The sequence below is a fragment of the Mytilus californianus genome, unplaced genomic scaffold (assembly GCF_021869535.1).
Source record: "Mytilus californianus isolate M0D057914Y unplaced genomic scaffold, xbMytCali1.0.p SCAF_9, whole genome shotgun sequence".
NCBI lineage: Eukaryota > Metazoa > Mollusca > Bivalvia > Mytilida > Mytilidae > Mytilus > Mytilus californianus.
The window spans coordinates 27,624,600-27,646,361 of record NW_026262745.1 but is presented as its reverse complement, the minus strand read 5'-3'; the positions used below and the strand labels follow the sequence as shown (position 1 = coordinate 27,646,361).

At 33.6% G+C, this 21,762-nt stretch overlaps 1 protein-coding gene across 20 annotated transcripts in view; it reads left to right on the top strand.

The window, feature by feature from the left end:
• The window catches only part of LOC127716233 (neurobeachin-like), a 237,747-nt gene that overhangs the window by 63,674 nt on the left and 152,311 nt on the right, over positions 1–21,762 (top strand). For all 20 annotated transcript variants that reach the window (XM_052222341.1, XM_052222340.1, XM_052222345.1 and 17 more), the window contains 7 exons: positions 3,740–4,096; positions 4,423–4,549; positions 4,944–5,052; positions 5,562–5,728; positions 5,891–6,012; positions 6,567–6,707; positions 7,408–7,544. In XM_052222341.1, coding sequence (XP_052078301.1) covers positions 3,740–4,096; positions 4,423–4,549; positions 4,944–5,052; positions 5,562–5,728; positions 5,891–6,012; positions 6,567–6,707; positions 7,408–7,544 — 1,160 coding nt within the window. The remainder of the gene's footprint in view (positions 1–3,739; positions 4,097–4,422; positions 4,550–4,943; positions 5,053–5,561; positions 5,729–5,890; positions 6,013–6,566; positions 6,708–7,407; positions 7,545–21,762) is intronic.

The window sequence follows — 21,762 nt, the reverse complement described above, 5'->3', positions numbered from 1 at the left end:
AATAATCAAGAATATATGTCATCCATAAACATTATTCTAACACTGAGCATTTTTCTCCTAAATACTGCATGCGAAGTAGAGAAGTAGCAAACACTCATGTAAAAATCTTTGGTTTAACCCTGCAATAGATCAAACCCAGAACCTCCCACACCCAGGGCAACATTCCTACCAGGTGACAATCTAAGCTGGTTTAACCCTGCAGTACCGTTAAAAGGCTTGTATAGTCCACGGTTTTATTCTCCAAAATTGAACCTGCCAGAAGGGGTGCAGACTATAGAGTACAATAAGCAAGAAATAAGAGAAAAAAAATCGTGAGGTGGTTTGTTTACGTTCCGCCATGTTTGTTATTGATATTGTAGAGGGCGCTCTTATCATTTTTCAAACTAATAATTTTACCTAATCCATATTAAGTTATTTTTATTCAATATCAAATTATAACTGATAAATTTAAAAGTTAAACACTTCATAACAAATTTCTTGTTTCTTTTCAATGCATTGATTAAAATAAACTGGTATCTGCTTGAATGAAATGATACAAAAAAGTAAAAGACAACCGTAAACCAGCTTACGATGTGTAAATTACAAAACGTAATCGGTTATTATTCGTTCCGTTTCCGTGTTTCATACTGACAAATATGTTTTATATTAGCTTAAAACCCTTCAAACATTAATGTTATAGATATATTAAACACTGTTTTATATAAAAATGGAACTGTTTTACTTTCAAAGTCGTATTATAGTGATATCTATGATGTACGGATTTCGACTCTCACTGTTTTTTTTCTTCTTTTACACATGCTATTCAAACTTCCGGTTTAAACATACACAAGTTTCTAAATTGTTTTTGATGTGATTTAGACTTATTTTAACAATCATGAAGTGTTCTTGAATCATTTACAAGCAGTTTCAGCTTCTGTTTGATGAAGGAAAACAGGTTTTTCCAAAAAAATACAGCAAACGACCATGCACGATTTGAAATTACCGGAGTTTCATTAGACCTTTTCTAACAGTTACAAAAAGTTTTTTTACCTGAAATTTCGTCGGGAGAAGGGGGTGCGGACTATTTACTGATTTAGGAACTACTTGCAGTGAACAACAATATTTTTCTATAAAGTTACATTACTGTCTGTACATCTCAGTTTGTCGACCATTTTCAGGCCCTGCCCACTAAACCATAGTCCAGTGACTGAAATGATAAGCAATGTTGCTGTCGATCAGATTGTCTTTTTCTGAATTTTATGCTGATAAATGAGACATATCTCTGTGTCAACAGTTTATTTTGACTTGGTGTTACTCTGTTATCAATAAAAAAAACCATTAAACTAACATTTGAAGGGATGTGATGGTACCTTGGATCATACAAAAAACTGTAATACACAGTTTATAAGTCTGGTTGACATTGACTATTTTGCTGTCTTGTGGTCACTAAAAGTATTGTTATGTTTACATCTTAACCAAATTTTAACTTTTAATTATGTTAAAGGCTGATTTCTTTTAACAATTCTGACAAAATTCAAATCATATAAAGTATACCAAAAGATATTTAACACTTATTAAGTTAGGGAATATAGTTAGAAGAAACTCATGAGTACCTTGGTTGGCATGTAATATCAAAGTACATGTAATATAATACCAAATAGGGTAACAATAATCAAGAATATATGTCATCCATAAACATTATTCTAACACTGAGCATTTTTCTCCTAAATACTGCATGCGAAGTAGAGAAGTAGCAAACACTCATGTAAAAATCTTTGGTTTAACCCTGCAATAGATCAAACCCAGAACCTCCCACACCCAGGGCAACATTCCTACCAGGTGACAATCTAAGCTGGTTTAACCCTGCAGTACCGTTAAAAGGCTTGTATAGTCCACGGTTTTATTCTCCAAAATTGAACCTGCCAGAAGGGGTGCAGACTATAGAGTACAATAAGCAAGAAATAAGAGAAAAAAAATCGTGAGGTGGTTTGTTTACGTTCCGCCATGTTTGTTATTGATATTGTAGAGGGCGCTCTTATCATTTTTCAAACTAATAATTTTACCTAATCCATATTAAGTTATTTTTATTCAATATCAAATTATAACTGATAAATTTAAAAGTTAAACACTTCATAACAAATTTCTTGTTTCTTTTCAATGCATTGATTAAAATAAACTGGTATCTGCTTGAATGAAATGATACAAAAAAGTAAAAGACAACCGTAAACCAGCTTACGATGTGTAAATTACAAAACGTAATCGGTTATTATTCGTTCCGTTTCCGTGTTTCATACTGACAAATATGTTTTATATTACTTAAAACCCTTCAAACATTAATGTTATAGATATATTAAACACTGTTTTATATAAAAATGGAACTGTTTTACTTTCAAAGTCGTATTATAGTGATATCTATGATGTACGGATTTCGACTCTCACTGTTTTTTTTCTTCTTTTACACATGCTATTCAAACTTCCGGTTTAAACATACACAAGTTTCTAAATTGTTTTTGATGTGATTTAGACTTATTTTAACAATCATGAAGTGTTCTTGAATCATTTACAAGCAGTTTCAGCTTCTGTTTGATGAAGGAAAACAGGTTTTTCCAAAAAAATACAGCAAACGACCATGCACGATTTGAAATTACCGGAGTTTCATTAGACCTTTTCTAACAGTTACAAAAAGTTTTTTTACCTGAAATTTCGTCGGGAGAAGGGGGTGCGGACTATTTACCAGTGCGAACTATACAAGCCCAATTACGGTAGATCAAACCAAGAACCTCCCACACTTGAGGCGACAATCCTACCAGGTGACAATCTAAGCTGGTTTAACCCTGCAGTAGATCAAACCAAGAACCTCCCACACTTGAGGTGACAATCCTACCAGATGACAATCTAAGCTGGTTTAAGCCTGCAGTAGATCAAACCCAGAACCTTCCACACCCAGGGCAACATTCCTACTAGGTGACAATCTAAGCTGATTTAACACTGCAGTAGATCAAACCCAGAACCTCCCACACTTGAGGCAACAATCTTACCAGGTGACAATATAAGCTGGTTTAACCCTGCAGTAGATCAAACCCAGAACCTCCCACACTTGAGGCAACAATCCTACCAGGTGACATTCTAAACTGGTTTAACCCTGCAGTAGATCAAACCCAGAACCTCCCACACTTGAGGCAACAATCCTACCAGGTGACAATATAAGCTGGTTTAACCCTGCAGTAGATCAAACCCAGAACCTCCCACACTTGAGGCAACAATCCTACCAGGTGACAATCTAAACTGGTTTAACCCTGCAGTAGATCAAACCCAGAACCTCCCACACTTGAGGCAACAATCTTACCAGGTGACAATCTAAGCTAGATTAACCCTGCAGTAGAACAAACCCAGAACCTGCCACACTTGAGGCAACAATCCTACCAGGTGACAATCTAAACTGGTTTAACCCTGCAGTAGATAAAACCCAGAACCTCCCACACTTGAGGCAACAATCCTACCAGGTGAAAATCTAAGCTGGTTTAACCCTGCAGTAGATCAAACCCAGAACCTCCCACACATGAGGCAACAATCCTACCAGGTGACAATCTAAGCTGTTGCATACTACTGATGTATAAATAGGATAAGATGAAAACTGTACTTAAATGATGAAGAAAATCTTATTTTGTTCCTTCTATAATTCCAAGTTCAAATATGCATGGATTTTTTTGTACAAAATTTACATTAGAAAAAATATTAATTGCCATATTCTATTTGACAGGTGTAGAAGACCAAGATACATCAGTGAATGATACCTCTGCCACATCAACAGAACAGGAGCAAGAGTTAGAATGGGATGGTTCTGGTGAACCTGAGGTACAGCCCATCTCTGCTATCTCTGCTGGAACACATGGTGTTAGGCACAACAGACCCAGCCTTAAACTACAGCTGAGTAGGAGTAAGATACCTGGTACGGTGGAGAATCTCCCAATGCCTGGAGATACTGGATCACTCACAGAAAGATTGGAGAAGGCATTAGGATCAGTCGCTCCATTGTTGAGAGAAATTTTTGTTGACTTTGCTCCATTTTTGTCAAAGACACTTATTGGATCGCATGGACAAGAATTACTAATTGGAGGTAACTATTAGTTAGATTATTGTTTATAAATACATAAAAAGTAAAGTGAAATAAGTATATTGTTTGGTCTTTCTCAGTTGGACTATCTTGAGATGCTGTTGATATTATAACTAAAATATTGACAAGTTTTTTAAAGGATTCAGCATGATTCATTGTAGAATTTTTGAATATTTTATGGCATGAAGGGGAGGTAGAGTTCTAGAGGTTATAGTAACCTTTTGAGAATATGCTCTCAGTTCTAGTTTTTATTTGCATTATAAACCATATAAACATGACTTGAAACTATCGTATATAGTATATATGATATAATTTGTTTTGTTTAACAGGTCTAGTCACATTAAAACAGAGCACCTCAGTAGTAGAGCTGGTTATGTTACTGTGTTCTCAAGAGTGGCAGAATTCTCTACAGAAACATGCTGGGCTTGCCTTTATAGAACTAGTCAATGAGGGGAGGTAAGTCATTGTGGCACATGGTCTTCTATTAAAAAGTGATAACATTTTTGCTTGAAACAACAAATCCAATACTTTGATTGGTTGAATTTTTAGTTTGTACAATAATTGTACTCAAAATATTTTTTACTATAAGGCCTGCTTATAGAGAAAACTTTCTAGCCAATTTGTTCTTCTTTTGAGTTAAGATAATATCAACCTTAAAAAAAAAAATATTAGGCATGTTTATACAGGTAGTTTAAATAAAGGAATCCCTAAAAACAGTTATTTCATATTCAATATTCTGTGAAGAGAAGACATTGCCTCTGAAAATTGTAATTTATTATATTTCAAGTTAATTCGTTTTGTTTAAAACAATTTCATAAACCTACTTAATTGATTTATTTACTTTTAACAGATTGTTAGCACATGCTACTAGGGACCATATAGTAAGAGTTGCAAATGAAGCCGAGTTCATATTAAATAGAATGAGGGCAGAAGATGTCCAGAAACATGCTGAATTTGAGGTAAGAAATGAAGAATTGACTGCATCTATGACCAATGCACAAACAAAACAGATCAATGGATGTCCAAAGATGCAACATAAATTATATTCTACTAAAGTATTAAAACTTAAAAATAGTGAATTTGTAATGGGCAATGATACATGTTTCACATTTGATTTTTTTCAGTTGAGTTTATATTCTGGTTAAAGAGAGATATTCAAATGTGAAATATGTGATATCACAGACACATTATACGTATGGCTGATAACACTGATACTGATAATTAAATATTAAAAAAAAAGGTACCAAAGGGACAATCAAAATTCATAAGTTGTAGAGAGATTAACTTAACCATGGCAAAAAATGTGAAACATCTAAAAGACAAAGAATGGTCTACAAAACACTACATAGGAAACTAAAGACTAAGCAGCACCAATTGTAAATTGTGTACCTTCTCTGACACCTCTTAAAGAAGACAATAAAAGTTGTTTATATAGAAGAATTGAAGTGATTGATAATTTCTATTTTAGTCTTTGTGTGCCCAAACCATGTTAGACAGAAAGGAAGAAGAAAAACTTTGTGATCATTTGATAAAATCTGCAAAGAGAAGAGATCACCAGATAGCTGTAAAACTGAAGGACAAAATACTGTATATACTGACCAATAAGCATGGAGCTTGGGGTGATCCTTGTGAAAAGTAAGTTAGTTATGTTTAAAATGGCTGTCATACCTTTAATGTAGACCATTTAAAAATTATTGATTGTGAGTTATTGTATACTACATGATAATTCCTGAAGTATTAACCTATATCTGGATAAAAGTAGACTATATAGATTTTATTTTATAATTTCCTTTACAGACCTGTAGAGTTTTGGAAGTTAGATGTTTGGGAAGATGATTCCAGGAGGAGGAGGAGAATGATCAGGAATCCACATGGATCCACACATCCTGAAGCTACTCTAAAGGCTGCTATTGAACATGGTAACCATAATACTATAATAAAAAGTTATTTCATCCCATATTAATTTTCTTACAAAATTATAAGGAAAATTCAACCACCACAGTTAATTAACTTGAGTGCCTTCAATCCAACCATCACAATCATTAAATATGCAAATGTCATCATTGTTTATTGCTACTGTAACTAACTCCTCAAATGTGAAATTGTTTTTTTATTTTCTAAACACCTTTTACCTAAATATTGTCAGAAGAAATTTATGATCATTTATGTATGGTAACTTTTAAATTTGCACTAATATATATGGGCCAAATAAGGGGCTTATTGGTCATTATCCTTTGTTGTTTCATTTTATTTATACAAACTATTTTGGAAAGGGGGATTAATCTTTATCTGTATTTAATTGAATTCAATAGAAAATAAATTAATACGTATGCATAAACAGAGATCTATGCAGTACTGGTAAGAAAAAAAAAAATTTATACAAATTTTTTTCAAAAGATTTCTTGATAAACGATCAGTGTCATACTTCATTAGAATATTATTAAAATACTAATATAATTACTTATAACTCAAGGAGCAGAAGAAGATGCAATAAACCAGGCCAGAGAGGCTTTTCATGCCCACTTAGCAGCTCAGAAGAAGGTACAACAACAACCTGATTATACAGATGAAGAATTGATGATGGAAGAGAGAGATCTGGACCAGGAATTCAATGGTACGTGTAGGAATGGTCATTTAAAAAAAAAAAAAAGAAAAAGAAAAAGAGCATGAAGCAACTCAAAAGACAAAATGTTCAAATTAATTAATATCTAGCAATAAAAAAGGCAGAAAATGCCAGGGGGACATTCAAAACTCACATGTCAAAGAAAAACTGACAACGCCACGGCAAAACAAAATAAAGAAAGAAGAAAAAATTAACTAGTTCACAAAACACTACATAGAAAACTAAAGACTGAGCAAAACCAACTAAAAACCTGGGGTGAACTCAGGTGCTTGGGAAGAGTGAGCAGTTCCTGCTCCACATGTGACACCTGTTGTGCTGCTCATGCAAGTACAAATCGGGTGAAAAGTTTCATAGTAAATTGATAAATTTTAAAGAAATGATATTTTCTCTTATTGGCTGTTGTTTTAGTTTGAACAAGTAAATTATTACTTACATTAACATAAGAAAAAGAAAAAAAATTGACAAAACATGGAAATATTAGAAGTAATAATAAAGAGTGATATGCAGTTACTTTTTTATATCCCAATCCAATCAGATAAAACAAACCAAAATGCTTTAAAGTTTGATGAATTGGAAGTTATACCATGGGTAAATTTACACAAGACATAGCTTCTTAAATATTTCTCCAAGTATCATTATTATTATTTTAACCACTGTTTCTGAAAATAGATATTTTTTCTTTTATTTACAGGTCCTGTTGCTCTGTCTACCCCATGTAAGCTGATAGCACCAGGGGTAGCTATAGCTGGTACTATGGCTATAACAAAGTCAGAGCTTTACTTTGAGATTGATGAAGAGAATGAAGAGAACAAGAAACACGATCCTAAGGTAAACAAATCAGGTGGTATAAAATGTGTTTTATGTTACATAATTACAGGTGGTATATTTATGTTTTATGTTACGTGTTAAAAACAGACAAGACATGTTCAATATCTAAACTACAGATGATGCTGGACAATAAAATATCATTTTCTTGGGTTGTTACTCTACTTTGAAGTTTATGATGTCTCTGTGTAGAATGTTCTCTTCTATTTTAGGTTGCTGTTCACAATGTAGGTATACTAATGACATTGAACATTTTACTATGAAAACATCATGTTTTTCAGAGTGAAGCAACAACATCTTGTTACTGACAAGAGTTCTGCAACTGCAAAAATGATAAATTATTTTTGAAACTGAAAATTCCGAATTATTATTCTCATTTAGATTAAATTATTCAGACACTTTAAGTGATCATAAGTTTTATATGTGTGTAATTTTCTTATTAAAGCATTGCATACACATAAAATCCATGATGATTTTGAGCTACTGAACACTTCTGTCCAGAAAATGACTAATAATTCCAACTTCATCTGTAGATACTTTATCTAATCAGTTTCATCTTCCCTTTCAGCTCAGTATTTACCATATATGATTTTGTCCTGGTTTACATCCAGGGGAGTTCTAGTTTTATGTTTCAGAAATAAGATGGCTAGAACAGAAGTTAAACTCGGCAAGATGGCTAGAACAGAAGTTAAGACTCAGCAAGATTGCTAGAACAGAAGTTAGACTCGGCGAGATGGCTAGAACAGAAGTTAAGACTCAGTGAGATGGCTAGAACAGAAGTTTTGAGCATAGTATAATAATTTGACCATTGTTGGCACAGTATCCAGATGATGAATGACACATTGAGAAGTTTAAAGAAAAAAGGCTACTAACAAAGCTTAGAAAGAACATGGATCTTAGACATTATATTCATCCAAATAATACTATAGATATTTTATGCTAGGTATGCTACTTTTACATGTGGAATTTTCTTAAAAATTGATAACATGATAGAAATGAGTCGGTTGACAGTTTAAAGATAGCTAACAGTTCAGATGTTTTTCCAATCATCTTTTTTTGTAAATGAATAAATTCTTAGGGCTTTTCAATAGAGACACATATGTAACCCAGGGTAGGCACTTTAAATTCCCAAATATGTTGGAGGAGTAATGCTTTTTTATACAGTGAAAATGTATGTGCATTTCTTGAATTGTCTCTATAGGTGGTAATTTCTAAATCCTGAATTCACATGAAAATAATGTGTCCATTCCTGCTTGACAATATAATTAGATCCTGAATTTCGGATGTTTTTACTGGGTATTCCTGAATTCCTGCGAATTAAACGGCTCAATCCTGACGTCCCGAAAAAGTTCCTTCCACCCCTCTTTATGAATAACACCATCACGTAAATAGGTTTGTGGTTCTTGCATATGCTTATAAATATGTGTGAAAATGTGCAAATTTTTTTCCTTTTTAACAAAAATATGAATTTTGTGGTCTCTCTCTAGTAAAATCTCCGTAAATATTTCTTTTATATTAAAAGATCTTAGTTTAATGTTGCACATACCTTGCAGTTATCTTTCAGCATAAATCTCCTGGATTTTTTTTTTGTAAACAATTCTTTTTAAATGGTGAAAAAAGGGCATATTTCAAAATATCCTGAAAATAGCTGACTTTGGATTGTTTACCAAATTTGTACTTTTCAATCTCATTGTTTTGCTTTTAGTTCATGAACTTGCAATACAACCAGGAAATATATCTCTGACATAGTATTTGTAAAGAATAAAGAGTAAACCTTAACATCACATTGAATCGGGAAATAAGATGACAGGTATGATTAAAATAGTCTGATTAAAATTGCATCTTTCACATTCCTCCTTTAGATTCGTTTTCCCAGCATTTAAGATTAGAAATATAGCAGTTTTCTGAACATTATTGATAATGCATAGTAAAAAATACTGAACTTTTGAAGGGAAAGATTTGATTTGATGATTAATGATCCCTGAAATTGACCCCTATTGGATGTCTTCAGATATTACCCACCAAAACAAACTAATCAAATGGAGCCCAGTTTAAAATTTGATTTTAGGCAGATTGCGATAAAACATCTGTAGAATAAAGCAATGGGAGATAATCCCAATATGTTGAACAAGAGACTATAAAAGACTTGAGTTATGTCCCCTATGCCACAAAGTAAAGTTTATAAGTGGTATGTAATTTCAAAATGTTGACAGTGAAAATCAAAATTAAAAACTACCTTTATTCATATTTTTTAATTAGGACTTTAAAGAGACATTTGCTCTGTTTGTAAAAAAACCCACTTTGTATTGGATGTTTTTAACCAAAACCAGAAGTCTGATTCAGATTCACATTTACATTTCCACCAAGTGTTTACCTGCATTATTACAACCACAAATTTACTTGTAAAATTAATTTAAAATTATTCAACAGTAAACAACTAAGGTTTTAAAGTTTAAATTTAATTTGAATTAACAAGTTAAAAACTATGATTTAGAACTTTGTAACATCATTTTGCTATGAACTTTAAAATTAAATTTACCTGAAATACTAAGACAGTATTGAAAAAATGAGAACAGGTCCTAGATAAATATTTTTTTTTCTGACACCTGCTAGACCTGTACAGTGCAGGTTCCCTTACCTGTTATGGTTGAACAAAATTTCAGATTGACTGAAGAAATTGCTACAAAAAACTTCCAGGTTTAGCACACATATGTCTAGATCCTGCCTTCAGTTATGATTGAATTTCTTTAAAATATGACTGTTTTTTTCTCTCAGCCAATTTAGGGTTGAAGAGTTTTGAGATTTCAAAATTGAATGATGGGGTCCCATAATTTGTAAATGCTATGAGGGACCACTCTCTGTACATACAGGCTATCATTGTTTAATATCATATCCATTTTATTTTTCAGATATTAATAATAATCATGAGATGGAGTATAGTCACCAAAATTCGAAGAAAATCAGATTGTTGTTTTTCAGGAGAGTCTTATGTTAAACTCAGTCATGTGAATGCCTTGAAATGTCATGATATGTTAATTTAAAAACACATAGTGAAGACATAGATCAATTACCAACCGAAATTTTTTGGGATGAAAATTAAAATTACAAAAAGTCATGTGTGGACTTAGAGGTTACCTTGTACTAAATAAAGTTATATGTTCATAGCCAGTTTATGAAGGGAACATGGCATAGAGATAAAAATAGCTGGCTACCTGTGATTGGTTGTTATATCATTTGAACGTTTTCTCCTGGAAATTATTATGAATTTTGTTTCATCCAAACACAAATTTATTCTTGAAAGTATATTATTAAGGACCAGAGATTTTTTTTATTTTGTTCAAAATTTTGGGAATTTTCTGCAAAATCACTAGGTTTGGTACAAAATCCCAAAATTCCCCAAGAAAAGTCATATGACCCTTTATATTTATATTCTTAACAAGAATGTAAAACACAATGCAATAAAAAATATGAAAGAATGCTTTGCACAATTGTAAGTGAAAAGATAATCACTGTACTTTGATCAAATTTCAAGTGTAGAATAAAAAACAATATCTATCACATATTGATAATAGCCAACTAGTTTTAACTCAAGCTTCTGAATTTGATTGTTGCCTCTTTGGTCAATATAAGGTGTAAATCCTGAAGATTATTGAATTTGAGATGAAATATCCATAGCTTAAGTTGCATTGCTCATAACTGTGCTAGTGTACAATTTTGAACTATGAGTATAGTCTTCCAAAAGATTTAAAGCATGGAGACCTGCAATTATGCATCATTAACAGCTTTTAGAATATCAGGTTTCCTAGTTTCATTAAGGACCATATTCTACTGTGTGATATGTGCTTTATATGTTGGTCATAAATAAGAGAAGGCTGCTGATATTTTTATATTTATTCATTGTAAGTCCTATTTTATTCCACAACTCAAACTTCAAATGATGTCATATCATATAAGATATTCTCATTTCTCTAATTCTTCGTCAATTTATCCCTTTCTGCACCCATTGTATAAAAAAAATTTAATCAACGTGTGGTTCGTTTGATCTCAGTTCTTCATTGGTTAAAATCCGATTATGACGTAGAATTTTCTTGCTTTCCTCTGAATTTCCTATTGTGACGGCATGAAAAAAGGCGACCATGCCTGATGACGTCACATAGAAAGAACACATCTTTTTGCAGATCATTCAAAAAGAAGGAAGAAGTTTGCCTGCATATTGTTTGAAAATCATTAGAGAAACAGATTCCAACACCAAATGCATCTCTATTATCTGGATTAAATTGCCTCCAGATTTATTTTTTTATTGTTTTAGATTTAATCAAACATAAGTTTTAGATCTTGGAAATACATTCTCTATTAAATACATCTATGTACCAATACACAATAGTATAAAGAAAGTTTTTTTTATCCCCATGCTATGAAGGAATATAATGCAATCCCTCTAAACATCTATCCTTCCTTCTATCCATCTGTGGCAAGAAATATCTTTACATATTTCTCAAAAACTACAATTCAGAGATTTCCTGAAATTTGGTTGCAAGCTTCATGTGAGCATGCTATACAGCTCAACTTCCTGTTTACTGAATACTTGTATATTCTTAACCATTACGGCTTTACATGATATGCTGGTGGATGTTTGATTCCAATATCTAATTTATAATCTATAATACAAGTTGGAAATTAATAAGATGTGGTTAATAAAAATGGAAAATACACTGAATGATAATTTGATTTGGATGTATTATTGTCATTATCATACTTTACTAAAAAAAAGTTCATGATTATCCAAAGCTTTCCAATAAACCAATAAATTATAATGACTACAATTTTTTTTAAAGGGTCCTTTTTTTTGGTTGCTGAGTTGCTGACTAATTGACATATACCCCACATATCCTTTTGTTGATATAAATTTCCAAGTTGTTAACCATTAAATGGCAAATCAGGGTATTATTTACATGTACCAAGTGAAGTGGGAAAGGTTTAAAATTAAATGTTTATTATCATTTCAACATCTTTAAATTAGGATTTTAAATATACCAGGTACAATTAAACTTGAGAATATATATGTAGATTTGTTTTGCAAAATTAATGTTTGTATATTTCCTTAATGTAGACAAAACCTGTAAACGTCTGAATACATGAATTTATTTGTAAGCACTAATTCTTTAATTAGTCATGAATTGAAATCATATAGTCAAAAACTTGTCTGCCATAATGAAATATGATGATAACAGAGACAAAAAGTTACATTTAATTTAAATTAATTAAGCATTTTAATTATGATTAAGTAAGAAATGAATACTCGAATTATGGTAATAAAATTAATTAGAAGAACAATAAATTATCAGTACATCTAAGATCTTATGAATGAAACCTACAAGATGCTAATCATTATGCAATGACAACAAATACAGTTGTCTTTGATGTGTATTAAGTTGACATCCATGTGACATGCATGTGTTACCTCCCTTTTATGTGACTTCCCATAGTACCTTGTACACCTACAAAGGTATGTGTGGTTTATGAAATATTTATGTTAAAAAAGTGACTTTTAGTGCTTCCTTCAAATTTCCTGTTGTGAAATTTTTTTTATAAAGATGTATCCACAATAAATAAATTTCAGTTATGGTAACTAGGGCATTTAGATGATGAATTGAGAATGCAATTTATTGACAGCACTTGGCATTAAGTCTCAGTTTCATTTAGACAGAAAACTGGAGTAAATCATTCTATGTGGTCTGGTCTAAATTGTGTTTTACAACACAACCAAACCAGCATGACCAACAATAACATAAAAAACATAATAGTATGGATGTCCTACTTTTTGAAAATGGTACATATATCATATTCGTTGATAACTTTGATGACCTCAACTAATACCAATTTAAAAAAAAGGAACACCTGAAATTGCGCTAATAGTAAAATTCAATACAACTTTTAAAAAAAATCTGTTTTTATAGATGAATATAAGTCTGGTCAAATTAGTCACCAGAAATGTTAACAGTAATAGTAATGTCACCATGATGTTATCCAACTTATATGACATAGAAATAACCATTTTACATTGGATTCTTGGTAGTATTTGACATGACATGATTAACAGCCTAAAAAACTTCACTAGAACAACTTAGCATAAGACAAAACTTATCAAAATGACATTTTTTGGTTAGGCTGTTGCTTACTATCAAAATATTAATGGGGATGTATAAAAATGAGAAAATATTGGCCATTTTTACAATTAATAAGAAACATAGTTAACACCAATTTCAAGTATATCAGTCATGATACCAGAAAAGTCTCCTGAACAATACCTTTACTTCAACAATAAAAGCTTCCATCCTTATACCGTTACTGCTAATGAAAGCCACAAGCAACCGGAATAGAAAAAAGACAGAACAGAGGTAAGCAAGAATTATCTTAAATTTCGTGAATAGAAGTCATATGAGCACCATTTAAGGAATTTTATTTCTTCACACCATTCCTTGAATGTTTGCCTCACACTGAAACATGTTATAGTAGTCTCAGCCTCACATAAGTTTAGTTTTAACACTAATTTAATGGGTCTATTAGTGGTTTGTAGAGTGACAAATTATCATCCAAAATTTGCAGCAAGTACCCTAGTTTGCTATAGAGTATAACTTAGGTTTCAGGTTATGCTGTTGACCATCCAAAGGTCGCCTTTACTTGAAATAAAACTGAAATGATCGTTTATTTGGTGTTCAGAAATAAATGTACAGTAACTTGCCGTATGATGGTCCCTTATCAACTGTTGGTGGTTCAAATGATTAAGTCATCGTGAGTTTTTATAGGTAATTTTCTCAGTTGCTATAAGTAAATGATTGCTAGGTGTACATATTGTTAAATGATTGTAAGGTCTGCCTTGCATTGACATCACAATTGTTGAGTGGATTAATTTTTGAACAGTCGGTATTCCTATGGGTACTTATTGTGCACCTCTACTGGCTACAATTTGGATATTCATATGAAGCAGAATTCCTACAGAACCTCGAAGACATAAAAAGTTCATTAATTTCACTATTAAATATATTTGTGATAACCTGTCGCTCAATAACCCGTATTTCAATGAGTGCTTTCATCTCTTACATCCAAGTGACCTTGAGATTAAGGATACTACCGAAAGTAGAAGGCTTGCTTCATACATGTATCTTGATCTTTTCCTCGATATTGACACAGATGGACGACTTCAGACTTGAATATATGACAAACGTGAAGATTTCAAAAAAACTGCTCCAACAGTTATGAGGAAGATGCATTCATAGCAACAGACGCTTACTTTGTCGACGCACCTTTTTGAGATAATGTTCCCTCAGTTTTTGTTTTGCCCTGATTTGCCTCTTCTTAATCAATTAACGAGATTTGAACATCGATAAAAGACTTGTTTCCTTAATTTGCAGTGGTAATCTGACCTTGACACCAGTCATGGTTCATTAATCAATGTTAAATTTCCATGATTAACTCATTTAGTTAAAGAAATTGTTTTATTTGGTGATTGTAAGTCGCACATCTATTTCTAGAAGGCACTGGGGTTACAAAATGTGAAACTAATCAAACGGTAAACATTTATGACAGACAGCAACTATCGACAACCTTTGGATTCATGTGGAAATGTGCATCTGACAAGGTTTGTCTGACTTTGACCTCATTTCAGTTTTTGTCTCGCCTGACAATGTAAGACATGGGTACTGCAATCCTGCGGCGGCTGCGGCGTAAACTATTTATATAGAGCTTTTATATTTCAGAAGGAAGAAGATCTGGATGCTTCATACCATCGTTGTAGATACCTTATGGTTGCGAAGTTTCTGTCAATCATATGGCCATTGTCCTTGACCTCATTTTCATGGTTTAGTGGCTGCTTAAATAAAAATAAGAGTCTTTGTCACTTGAAATACTTAAAAATATTTCGTATATGGGATTCATGCAAGGTCTACATGTCTGTAAAACAGGGTCCACTTGACTTTGACATCATTTCATGGATCAGTGATCAGCGTTAAGTTTGTTCTAATTGAACTAATTGATCTAATCTTGTGATTCATTGGTCAACATTACGTTTTTTTTTTTGCTGCGGGGGTGGCGGCGTAAGATATTTCTATACGATATGATATAACAATATTTGTATACATATGTTTTATGGTATTAAGTTTCCGTCTGGCAGATGTGCGTTGTCCTTGAACTATAATTATCATTGTTCAGTGACGGCTTAAAGTTTACATTTTTTATCGAGTGATATTTTCCAGTAATCATTGGAAACAATACATGTTGTCAGCTAATGGTCACTTGACCTTTTTCTCATTTCATGGTTAAGTGATCAGTGTTAAGTTTTAGTGATAAGGTCCGTTTCTCATATACTATACACAATAAATCAACTATATGCGGTGGCCAGAATGATTGTAAGTTGCACACGTTCGTCTGACATGGTTCATCTGACCTTGATATGATTTTCATGGTTCATTTGTCAACGTAAAGTTGTTGGGGTAAGGTAAGTTTGTCAGACAGTCACACTAAGTAACAGGTCAACTATATTAGGTGTAAAGGGACTGCTAAAACTGCACAGTTTATTATGTAGGGATTTTCGTATCGGCTGCGAGAAGTAGGGAATACAATCCGGTGGCGACCTTAAAACTATTTGTATAAAGCTTAATATTTTTGTCATGTGAAATACTCACTTATTATGAGTAATAGAATACTAGTAACTATTTGGTATATGTGATCCTTGCAAGGTCTTCATGTCAGACAGGGTTCACCTGACCTCGACCTCATTTCATTGATCAAGGTTAAGTTTTCGTGGTCAAGTCCGTATCTCTGGCACTATAAGCAATACTAGTATGTTAACTATATTTTGTGTAAGGAATGATTGTAAGGTGTACATGTTTCAACTGACCTTGGCCTCATTTTCATGATTCAATGGCCAATGTTTTGTTTGGTCAATAAGAAATAGGTCAACTATAATTGATTTATGCAATGATTGTTGGATGAACATCAAATTTTTGTCGAGTCGGCGCCTTTTGTCGCAGAAAGCTCGACATAGGGATAGTGATCCGGCAGCGGCGGTGGCGTTAGCTAACTTCTTAAAAGCTTTATATTTTAGAAGGTGGAAGATCTGGATGCTTCATACTTTGTATATGGATGCCTCATGTTACGAAGTTTCAGTCAGTCACATGTCCAATGTCCTTGACCTCATTTTCATGGTTTAGTGACTACTTGAAAAAAAAGTTAAGATTTTTTGTAATGTTAAATTCTCTCTTATTATAAGTAATAGGATAACTAAATTTGGTATGTGCGTACCTTGCAAGGTCCTCATGCCCGTCAGACAGTTTTCACTTTCATGGATCAGTGAAATTTTTGGTGGTCAAGTCCATATCTCAGATACTATAAGCAATAGGTCTAGTATATTCGGTGTATGGAAGGACTGTAAGGTGTACATGTCCAACTGGCAGGTGTCATCTGACCTTGACCTCATTTTCATGGTTCAGTGGTTATAGTTGAGTTTTTATGTTTTGGTCTGTTTTTCTTATACTGTATGCAATAGGTCTACTATATTTGGTGTATGGAATGATTGTAAGGTGTACATGTCTAGCTGGCAGGTGTCATCTGACCTTGACCTCATTTTCATGGTTCAGTGGTTATAGTTAAGTTTTTGAGTTTTGGTCTTTTTTCTAATACTATATGCAATAGTTCAACTATATTTGGTGTATGGAAATATTTTATGATCTATATGTCAGTCACGCAGGTTTTATTTGACCTTGACCTCATTTTCAAGGTCCATTGCTCAGTGTTAAGTTTTGTGTTTTGGCCTGTTTTTCTTAAACTATAAGCAATAGGTCAACTATATTTGTTGTATGGAAGAATTGTTTAGCTGTACATGCCTGCCTAGCATGGTTCATCTGACCTTGACCTCATTTTCATGGTTCATTGGTCAATGTTTAGTTTACTTGGTTAATGTTAAGTTTACTTGGTTAATGTTAAGTTTATGTGACAGTTGTAATAAAGCTTTATATTTAGGACTATAAACATAATATCAATGATTAGTAAAGAAGGCGAGACATTTCAGCGTGTGCACTCTTGTTAGAATTAAATTTAGTTTTTGTTAATTAAATACTTCACCTTCATAAATTTAGATTAACAGAATTTAACGAAGCGCTGAATCCCCCTCACTAGGATGAGGAAAAACATCCTGTTGAGCAGCAACTAAAGTTCATAAAGAATAGAGGTTGTCACAATGAAGAGGCATAGAGCGTAAATAGTGGTTATAAAAGGCACTACCTGACCTCCAAAAACCAGCTGACATGATTTCCGACATAGAGGACTAAGGCTCTTACTTCATGAGCTTTAACTTGATGTTTATCTAAAACTTCAGATGGAGCAGACTTATAGGCCAAAATTACAGTATTGCAAAAGAGGGACGAAAGATACCAGAGGGACAGTCAAACTCATAGATCGAAAACAAACTGACAACGCCATGGCCAAAAATAAAAAGACAAACAGACAAATAATAGTACAGATGACACAACATAGAAAACTAAAGACTAAGCAACACGAACCCCACCAAAAACTGGGGGTGATCTCAGGTGCTCCGGAAGGGTAAGCAGATCCTGCTCCACATGTGGCACCCGTCGTGTTGCTTATGTTATTACAAATCCGGTAAATAGTCTAATTCGGTAGGTCACATTCGTGAAAAGGGAAGGGTATTGTAGTTACGACATAAGGAACATATCCGATATCATCTGTGAAACGGTTATTCCGTAACGGTCAACCAACTCGTGATGGCGTCCGTAAAATTTACGAAGGGATGATTTCGGCTTCACCATTTGGAACTCTTGGTTTAATAGCTTCCTTGTGAGCAGCAATCCTCTATCAAGAAAATCTTGATAGGAAATACAAACCCGGGAATATCGTATCAATTCGGAGATATATACTCCGTATGCAGGCGCTGCTGGAATGTTGCAACATAGAAATGGAAAGTTCACAATTGGGAAGCTGAAATCATCTCTTTTGTCGTAAAGTTTTGTTTTCAACCGACCCTCATTGTCAATTTCTAGATGTAAGTCAAGATATGAGGCAGACATAACTGTATCTGTAGTATCCTTTATCTCTAGTTCGATGGGATAGATTCGTTCAACATAGTCACAAAATTTTGTATTATTTAGTGAGAGAACATCATCTATAAATCAAGGAAGAAATGGTTTTAGCAGAAATGTCAGAAATTCCTTTATTAATCCTTCTTTTCTAGCTAAGAATCAATTATCAAGGTTTTGGGTTTATCGCGATTCCTGCAATAACTGCTTTTGCAGGTAATCAGGTGTTGTGTCCTGTGAGAACTTTGCGTTTGTACCTAGCTTCGTCAGCAAAATTAAGACCTGCTGGTTCTTCTAGGTTCTGAGACAGACCCCTAGACTCCATAAGAGCAAGCCTGTTACCAAACTCAATGAATTTTGAGTTAACAGATGATTGCATGTTATGGATAGAAGTGGCAAGAGTCCTCATCTCATCCTTAAAAAAGGATGATTCTGAAGACTGCTTTCCACCGAACCCCTGACCAGACCAGACTGACTGAGCCGAATACGGATCAAAGGGCTGAGGATAAGGAGGCACGTTGGGCATACCCATAAGCATGGAAGGGTAGGCAAAATTCATAGGCCACCTAGTCCTGGAAAAGGGGTCACTCCTGATGCCAGCTGGTAGCGTCTCCTATATACTTGTCGTGCAAGAAACATGAGACATTGGTATCTCAGTATGCCTAGTTACGGTATTAGATACCCTGCTAGACCTAGATAACCTCAACTGACTAGCACCAGAAGTGAAAGGCAAAGTCCTAACAGGGTCTGGGTCCTTTCCAGACTCGCACCAGAAACACCAGGGATAAACTGAAGAGTCCATACCTCTATCCCAAAACTCATCCATATGAGAGGCCGAACGCCAAGGGGACATCAAACCACTTGTGTGTGTGTCACTTACCTCTTGCGTTGACGAAATTGGTGTTCTATCAACTATTATTCAGATAAATTAAATTAAATTATACTACCTGAATAAAACAAATTAATATTACAAAATACTATTACAAAATAATCAATAGCTAAATTTTTCTATTACGGAAAAACGTGGTTTTTGAAAAAAACATTTACCTTTTCAAAAGCGTGCAGCATGAACCATGGAACCGGAATAAATGATGTAGTTTTATGGCGCGCATGCGTCAGGTGGGAGAGGTTGTCACAGGGGTATGGTTCTTTTTTCTGGCTGGTTTTCGGTTGAATAATGCAGCGAGTGGACTGACATCTAAATTTATGAAGGTGAGGTATTTAATGTAATAAAAATGTCGTCGGACAGAGTTCAGCTGACCTTGGCCTTATTATTATGGTTTATTGGTCAATGTTCAATTTTCGTAATTAGATCTGTTTCTCAGATACTATAAGCAATTGTCTAACAAGATTCGGTGTCAGGAGCGACATTTCAGCGTGTGCACTCTTGTTTTAGATTTTATGATGTATAGGACAACAATCGAATGGTTGTAAGGTGTAAATTGTCGACAGGGTTCATCTGACCTTGAAATTACTGTCATGGACCATTGATCATTGATAATGTTAAGCTAATGTGATACTAGTAGAAGACCTTGATCTTAAAGAATTTCAATATAAAATTCAATCATATACAAAAAAGCAGGCAAGTCATTTCAACGTGTGCAGAGTTTTCAATATTACCGATTACACTGACATGCCTTTCATTAGGTATATAACATAAAAGGGTGCGAAACATTAGTCTTCGGAATAGCGGTCGTTTAAATGAATGTGGAGAGTTTTAAAGAAGTGTTTCTGCATTTCTGTGTTTTTCAACCGAAAGCCAAAGTTAGGAAATTGGATCTAATTTGAAAAAGTGTGTATCCATCTGATGAGTTAAGCCTTTTTCACCTGATTTTTATAGTTCGTTCTTATGTTGTACTGTTACACCACTGTCCCAGGTTAGGGGAGGGTTGGGATCCCGTTAACATGTTTAACCCCGCCACATTCTGTATGTATGTGCCTGTCCCAAATCAGGAGCCTGTAATTCAGTGGTTGTCGTTTGTTGATGTGTTACATATTTGTTTTTCGTTCATTTTTTTGTACATAAATTAGGCCATTAATATTCTCGTTTGAATTGTTTTACATTTGTAAAGTCATTTCGGGGCCTTTTATAGCTGACTTTGCGGTATGCGTTTTGCTCATTGTTGAAGGCCGTACGGTGACCTATAGTTGTATATTTCTGTTTCATTTGGTGTCTTGTGGAGAGTTGTCTCATTGGCAATCATACCACATCTTCTTTTTTATACATATATTTACAAAGTCGACCACTTGTCGAGGATAATAAACCTTAGTTGTAATCAAACTTGCTCGATTAATATCATCTAGTAGATCATTCCATACCTGAAGCAGTACTACTGGCTAATGAAAAAAGGTTACTGATATAGCAATATTTAGTTATAAGGCATCGTATGCATCACCTTTAAAATGTATACATCTTTCCTCAATCTGATTAAAATTCTTATCCATAATTACTCACGTGCTCATATGAGTATAACGAAATCGGAAAACTATATTTAAATTAGATTGATCTTTCCTTAACTTATCCAATAGTGAAGGATATCGGTAGATACAACAACGATTATATATTCAAAATAATCATCTTTAAATTGATTTGTTGAGCAAATAGATATGTATATTGTCTTTTTTATATCGTATATTAATGATTTACGATTGTTTCTTATGTGGTCCCGTCAAAAATGAAGAGAATATGTTAACTATGATGACAACAAGAACGTTGATAGATCATAATATTATTGTGACACGTCATGTCTAACGAAAATTACTTTTTAAATTAGATAAAATAAGGACCAAGGTCATTTCACAAGTGTTTTACATAAAACTAAACTGAGTTGCTACTTAGGGTTGATGACTAAAGGCAATCGTCAAACGTTTCAGATGATCGCATTTGCTCAATCTTTTTTGAAAGTCGAAAAGGTTTTTTTCTGGGAGGTTTTCCTGATCACCTTGCCTTTTACAAATTGTAAGGATATATTTTGTTTGTTCGTATGTCTGTTCGTTCGTCAAGTGCAAGATTTTCGTTATGATCCAGCTAAAAGCATTTACACTGCTGTTCGGTTGTTGCTCTGACCTACAATAACGGTATTTGGTTGTTGCTCTGACCTACAATAACGGTATTTAGTTGTTGCTCTGAC